The sequence below is a fragment of the Hevea brasiliensis genome, chromosome 3 (assembly GCF_030052815.1).
Source record: "Hevea brasiliensis isolate MT/VB/25A 57/8 chromosome 3, ASM3005281v1, whole genome shotgun sequence".
Classification (NCBI taxonomy): Eukaryota; Viridiplantae; Streptophyta; class Magnoliopsida; order Malpighiales; family Euphorbiaceae; genus Hevea; species Hevea brasiliensis.
In genome coordinates this window covers 27,290,221-27,298,078 of record NC_079495.1, presented here as the reverse complement: position 1 = coordinate 27,298,078, position 7,858 = coordinate 27,290,221, and the positions used below count along the sequence as shown (strand labels likewise).

The 7,858-nt window shown below is 31.0% G+C and overlaps 1 protein-coding gene across 1 annotated transcript; it reads right to left on the bottom strand.

Annotated features, from left to right (window-relative positions):
* Positions 1-4,218: 4,218 nt before the first annotated feature.
* LOC110653001 (receptor-like protein EIX2) lies at positions 4,219-7,339 on the bottom strand. Its single transcript, XM_021808624.2, has 2 exons — positions 6,414-7,339; positions 4,219-6,068 (listed from the first exon to the last, which is right to left on the bottom strand). The coding sequence occupies exons 1-2, from the start codon at positions 7,336-7,338 to the stop codon at positions 4,225-4,227; spliced, it is 2,769 nt and encodes a 922-aa protein (XP_021664316.2). The 5' UTR covers position 7,339; the 3' UTR covers positions 4,219-4,224.
* Between the last annotated feature and the right edge of the window lie 519 nt (positions 7,340-7,858).

Genomic DNA, 7,858 nt, shown 5'->3' with positions numbered 1-7,858 from the left:
TTCTAAAAAGAATTATAAATCTTAAAATGTTTTAAAAAAAAGCTTAAAATGCTTTTATAATTAAAGATTTATTTGATAGAGAAAAGTAAATTACATAAATGTGAAACATTTGTAAATATTTTTCAAACTTTGCAAAAGGCACAAAACACATGTAAGGCTTGAGCTGAGATATAAAATTTGCAAAATATTATTTTATTTATTTATTTTTTTTAAATAAAGTACGGGTAGCTTTAGGATTGAGCTGTTGGGTTAGAAAAAAAGAGAGAGAAATATTTAAGAGAAAATTAAGAGAGTTTAGCTCTAGTAAATATTCAAATTTATTTTATTGGATAGGATTTTGGGCTAGCCAATTTATTAATCAATTTTTATTCAATAAATTAAATTGATTATTGTCAAGAACACTAGATGGAGGCAAGCTACAACAAAATGGAGCAGTGCAATGTGTGAAGCAATAGAAATTCAAAGTTCAGCTCCAATCAAGCAACTGTGAGGCTACTAAGATGACAATTACATTTTACCAACATGTGTATTAATTTAAATTCTCAAGCTATATATATGGGGCATTTGTTTGCACCACAATTTAATTTTATTATTTTGAACCCAAATTATTAATAGGTTCGAGATATAAAATTAAATTATCCAATTAATATAGACCTTCCTATTATTCGAGCTAGCAGAAAACCAACAATCAGACTGCAATAATTATCTTGGAGCAAGAAGAAGTTCAAATGGTTATCTAAAGTAATGGGCAGTTACCTAAATCAAGAAAGCAATTACAGATAATAGAGCACTGCCTATTAGTTTCTTAAAATCAAGTAATAGATGGTGAGATTGTTTCAAGGTGATTACTAAGTGCAAAAAGTGGTAAAAGTAGTGGGCAAAGTATTTGCAAACATCAAAATCACGTAATTTTGTTAAGAAAATTTGATGCAACAGTAAATTTAAAGTGCAAAAAGCTGATATAGTGAGTTACAATTAGATACAACATGCTTGTTCACCAAGTTTTACCTAATGCATTACTTAGTCGCCAGGCAACTTAAGTCTATAAATAGGACATCGAGGCTTCATTTTAGAGGACACGACCCAATACACAACCTGACAACCAAATCAACATAGATATAATGTCTTAGATCAATTTCCTTACTTCAATAGCCTTTTACATTTCATTATTATTTTTTAGTTAGCCCATCATTCAATTTCAATTTCATTTCAGTTTATACATTTCAAACAATCAGGCTTCAATTTCGGTCAACAATTTTTGCACATATTTGAATTCCTTTAATCTTAATCAAGTTCTTCGATTTTTAATTCAATTTCTAGTTTTTTGTCCATATTTCAAGTTCTTACAAATCAACTGTTTATTTCAACTTAAATTTTCCTATACATGTCCACATTTTCTAGTAAATAAGTTCTTTAATTTTTCAAAATTCTCATTTTGCATTTTCTACACATGTTTACATTTTCTCATCAAGCATTTTATTCTTTTAATCAAGGGCACAATTTACTTTTTCTGCATAAATTTATTTTTCAAAGCGATTTTCTACATTTATAGCAATGATCAGTTTTTTGCTTTTTGAGAATGGCCTTTACCTTTTTCATGCACGAGTGATCTTTCAATTACAATCACTCAGATTTCAGTTTGTTCAAATTTTCAAAATCGATTTAGGTAGAGATCTCGACAAACTATATCGTAGTGAAGTCAAGGAATCTAAGAAAAAATTCAGTCATTTATTTCACTCAAATCATTCATATTAAAAATCAAATTGACAAATTTACACTACATAATTAGGATCTTAACATCCTTGGTACGCCCACAATCCTACATACATAAGGAAAAAGTCATACGATGCTTTTGAAAAAGTTCAAATTGAATAAAATCAATTTAGTGCAAAAACATATGATTAAGTAGATGAAAACCTGTGCAATGTAGTGGAATAATATTTTTCATAATATTATATATTTCCTTGATTAACTAGGTTTCAATAACTAAAATAAAATAAAATTAGAATAATGATATAGAAGATACATTTTTTAAATTTTAGAATGCAACTAACTTGTAAAATGTTTGAAACAATCAAGTATAAGCATCATATTAAATAATTAGTAAATTTTGAGATCATCAATTAATTACTTTTATTTATTTTACATAATAATTGTAAAAGTTGGTGTGAGAACAATAGAAGAGTAAATATTATGTAAACTAAATTAATTAAAACTGCATAATTTTAATGATGGTGGGATTTGAACTTTAGACCCTTAAAATTCTCTGTCAATATCTCTCTTTCTTTTCCTCTCTCTCTTTGTTTCTCTTCTCATCTCTTTGAATTTTAAATTTTTAAAACATACTTTTTTTTTCTAAGCATTAAAATTATAAAAACTGATTATTTGCCAAAGCTTCCATTAAAAAAAAATTCTTTGTGCAAAGTATGAAGAAAATAAATAGCTAAATAAAATACGGTTATTAAACACCCATTTATTGTTTTAATACGTAATTAATGATGCTTTATATGTTTATTCATTAAATGTTGTGAATAATATTATAATGATTAAGGCCAACATTGGTAACAACAGTAAGAAATTTCATATTGGATATGGTACCACTTGATTATTAAGGATAAATAATAATTCAATTTAATAAATAAATTTTAACCTAAATTTTAAACATACATTGTTTCTCACTTGATTTGTAGCTCACATAAATGAGTTAACTTAAATGATTTATAAAATCGAGAAATAAGTTTAAAACCATTTAGATTTAACTAATGTAAATAAAATTTAAATTCAAACATTAAATGAATATTTTTAAATGGTTGTTTAAAAAAATATTACAATACTTGATCACAGTAGAAAAATAAAGTGAGAAAATTAATTCTCAATTTTAAAATAATTGAATAAGTAATCGAATATTTATACAATAATGAAAATAAATAAAATTCCAGTTTTTATTTATCTATAATTTAATAATAATTTTTTAATTTTTTCAGCTCAATTTTTTTTTTAATGATATATATGGCTAAATCACGGGGCTAGGCTTTCTAATTCAGCCAAACTAGCCCAACTTCGATTTCAAAATTAAGACTCTCAAAAGCAGCCATTTCAAAATTGAGGTTCAGCCTTCTACACAATGAATAACTCATCTAAATGTCTTTGCATATTACTAGCAATGCCTCAGCTGATTTGATTTTCCCTTTCTTTAAAAAAAAAAAAATGGAATGAATTATTATATCTAATTTTTATTAATTTTCAGTGTTTTTTTTTTCATGGAATGTTTTAAATATTTTATATATAACTTTTTCTTAGTATTTTTTAATCATTTTTTTCATTTGAAATATGAGATGCATAATTGGCAGATCTTTTTTTATTATGAGAATTGTTGATGTGCTAAATATTTCATGGGTTATTTGTATTTGATTCAGATTTCATGGTTGTTCTCCTACTACAATCTAAGTTCTTCCACCTTTTATTTTGATTCTACATGACTTTTCTTTTGTTATTTGTATTTGATTGAGAGTTTTGATTATTTGTTTGTTAATTTTCTTAATTTTGATTCTATTTATTTTGTAATTATTTGTGTTATTGATAAATTTAATTTCATTGCGATTAAGGATTTGAGTTTTGGCTTCCAAAAGGTGTAGCTTTCAACTCTGTACTCTAGGCATGAACAGTGGCAATGGAGTTCCCTTGGGATTCTAATGGTAAAACGACAGGCAAAGCTAAAAAGACGACGTCATTTTTTCTACATATAGCGCTTGGAAAGGGATAGGAATAGCAAGGGAGAGCAGTTGAAAGGAAACCCAACACCAACAAAGACAAAAAGACAATATTACCCCCTAATTTCTCCATTATAGATCTACAGTAAGATTTCCCACGAAAAATAATGTCTTTTTATATATTAATGATTCAGAATTTTTTTTTCCATAATAAATATATATTTGCAAATGAAAAAAAAAATATTGACAAGTACTTGATTCATTTTAGACAACAAGTAATACATAAGATTCAAACGTTAAAAAAAAAAAAGAGAGAGAGAAATACATAAGATTCAAAGTGCACATTCAAAAAAAGAAACACAATTATTGATCGTCCCTCTTTTATTCACCATATAGCTGCACCCACAATCACAAATATCAAAAGTTTAGATGCAAATTGATAATGTTTAGGAAAAAAAAATTAAGAAAAGAAAATAGTGAGGGATAAAGCTCTTTTTGACCTGTTGTGTTAATCTCATATTTCTCCATTTAGCTTCCTTAGCAATCGAGCCTTGTTCACTGCAATGACCACATAGATTTTGTCTTTCATTCTGTCCACAAACCGAAAATAAGCATGTCTCCAAGATTTCTTTACTATCAATGTGCCACAAACACACCAAAACCCCACCACAAAACCCAATGCCACGCCTGAGTAAAACCATATCCTTTCAGTCCTATCATCTTTGTGGTTACCAACCTTGTCTTCTTCACCTTTATCATTTGGCATTGAGCAGTTGGTTGGCAATGGAGCGCCACAAAGTTTAGGGTTACCCTCAAAAGATGAAGGATTAGTGAAGGTGAGGAATTGGTTGGCTGATGGAATTGGTCCTGAAAAGTTGTTATGTGATAAGTTGAGATAGTTCAAGAATGTCATAGAAGACATGCTTGGAGGAATGGGACCTGAAAGATGGTTGCATGAGAGGTCAAGAGTTTCTAAATGCTTCATGTTTGCAATCTTCTCCGGTATGTTTCCAATCAACTGATTCCTTGATAAATTCAAAGTAACCAAGAATGACAGATTCGTTATCTGTTCTGGGATTTCTCCTTGCATATTATTATTTGAGAGGTCTATGATATTCACAATATCTAGTGTCTTGGTATATTCAAGTTGTCTTCCCTTCACAGTCAACTCCATTTCCTCCAAGTAAGAGAAATGAGCATCTGGTGGGTATGGATGGTATTCTCTAAAAGAATTCAAACTGCTTAAGTTTCCCAGACATGGAGGCACCAATCCTGACAAATTATTTTGTGCAAGGACTAAAATGTGGAGAGAAGGAAGACGACAAAGATGTGTCGGAATGCTTCCATTGAATATGTTGGCTTCTAGGTTTAGTGATGACAATGACAATAGTCTTTCACCAATCCAATTCGGTATTTCCCCCGTGAATTTATTTTGCCCGAGATTAAGCATCTCCAATTTTATGCAATTTTTCAAGGATCGAAACACTTTTCCTGAGAGATTGTTGTTGTCCAATTTCAACCAAGAAAGCTCAGGTAGCGAACACAACGAGCTTGGGACGTTACCGATTAAGTTATTACTTGATAGGTCAATTGTATAAAGAGATTTTGAATCCTTCCAATGATTTGGGATTTTTCCTGATAATTGATTCTTTGAGAGATTAAGAATTGTCAGTTTCTCCAATTTACACAAGGAAGCAGGCATTGTTCCCTTTAGAGAGTTTCCTGAAAGATCTAGGACCTCCAACATTGGCATTTTCCAACCAATATTTACTGGAATTGGTCCTGAAAAATGGTTGTTACTCAAGACGAGAGTTTCAACATTGTAAAAAAGAGGGATAGGGCCTTCTAAGACATTAAAACTTAAATTCACCGTCCCCGTCCCCAGTGAAAATTTCAATGCTTTGGGAAGCATTCCATGCAATTGGTTGCTAGTAAGGTGCAATCTTTGAATTTGTGGAGTTAACTTCCAAAACCAGCCTGGTACAGTATCTGAAATACCCACTTTAGACAAGTCTATTTCAATTAATTCTTTCTGAGTTTTAAGCCAAGAAGGGAAAGTGGGGCCCACTAGACAATGAGTTATTATGATGGTTTCTAGACTAAAAGGGGGAATCCACTCTTGTCTTACTTCAAATGCCAAGGACTTGTTGCGACTTGATAAGGAGAAATATTTCAGTCTCTTGAGTCTGAGGAAATGAATCTCTGAAATTTTGTCTTCCCAAGAGTTTGCATAGAGGTGCAAAGAGGTCAAAGCCATTAGTTGTCCTATCCCTTCTGGGATGGTTCCATTCAATTCATTTGAAGAGAGAAATAGCTCTTCCAAGAGTGATAGAGTCCTGATTGATGATGGAATTGGACCTGAGAATGAGTTCTTATGGAGATCCAAAGAAGTCAAAGCCTTTAGTTGTCCTATCCATTCTGGGATGGATCCATTCAATTCATTTGAAGAGAGATGTAGCCTCTCCAAGAATGACAAAGTCCTGATTGATGATGGAATTAGACCTGAGAATGAGTTTCCAGAAAGATCGAGAGATCTCAACCTTGTTAAGTTTCCTAATGACTCAGGAATCTGCCCATTAAAATTATTATTCTGTAAATCTAACTCCTCCAGGGTATTATTACTGCATTCAGACAAACCATCTACTAGTTTAATTATGTCACTACCAATAATGTTGGAAGACAAGTCTAAAAATTGCAAGGTACAAAATTTTCTGAAGGCATTATTGGGTATGGGGCCTTTAATATTTGAACTTCCAAGGTTAAGGTCTATAAGAGTGCTAATATTGAATAACCACCGTGGTATTGGAGAATTGAAGTTATTTTCATTGAGATGGAGGACCAACAGTGAAGTAAAATTCACAATTGGGAGACTTTGGGGGAAGTCATGGATATGGCATCCTGTCAAATGCAATTCTACAAGAGAAGGAAGGACGCTAAACGCTTGTTGCCAAGGAGATGATGCTGAGCTCAGGTTCACATATCCCAGATTTAGGTATTTAAGAGAATAGAGTTTTGAGAGCCAGGACACATCAGAAACCCAGATTGGTTTAACTTCATAAAGATATGAAAGTGCATAGAGATCAAGATATTGCAAGCTCGATAGGTTTCCTAGAGAAGGGGGAACCATTCCGGAAAGGGACATATAAGAAAGATTAAGGTATTTCAACTTTCTAAGGGAACCAATGAAACTGGGAATTTGAATTCCATGAAAATGGTTTTTGCTTAAGTCTAAATGGGACAAATATTGCAATTTAACAAGAGCAGGATTAATTTCACCTGCCAAACATGACAGTTCATATACTTCAGCCTCAGTATCTGACATTAAGCACTCAGGACAAGGGAGGTTATATGGGTTTCTGAGATTAAGGCTAATGATGTTACCTGTTTTGCGACTGCAGCCTACACCCTTCCACTGGCAGCAATTCTCACCAACCCAAGAAGAGAGCCGCCCTGATGGATCGTTAAGACCATTTTTGAATTGAATAAGTGCATTCCTCTCAACCTCAAAGCAAGGGCTTGTAGTGAAGTTGTTGAAAGTGGGAGTTGACTCTGTAGCTTCAAGAGAATCAAACATTGAAGAAAGATAAAAGCAAAGGAGGATAAGAAAAAGTTGCACGGCATTACTCATGTTGCACATAGTTGCTTGGATATTATGTGAAAGTACCTTACTAAGCTTTTTATAGTCATCAAAGGCTACCATGCATACATATAGGATAAGATTTAAGAAAGAACATTCTATAAAATAAATAAATTCATTATTATTTTTTAATAAACTGTTAGTAAAATTCATCTTTATGAATTCCCATTATTCATATTTTATTTATTATCTCTGAAATTTATTTACTAAAAAATCATTTACATAATATATTAATTTTGATTGAATTTGACTTATTTATAATTAATGTTTGCATAATAATAATAATTATTATTATTATCTTCTAATAGGAAATAATTGAAGAATATTTTTATGGGATTTGACTGAACTATAACTAATTTTGTATAGTTTAAGATTGACTGAACTATTTTAACTTACTAAACGCGCTTAAGACTGATAAGTCATGGAAAATGAATGAAAATTTCTCAAAAGCGATTTATCTATTCTAACTTACCAAATATTCTTTTCGATTTAGTTTTCATTTGTTTTCAAG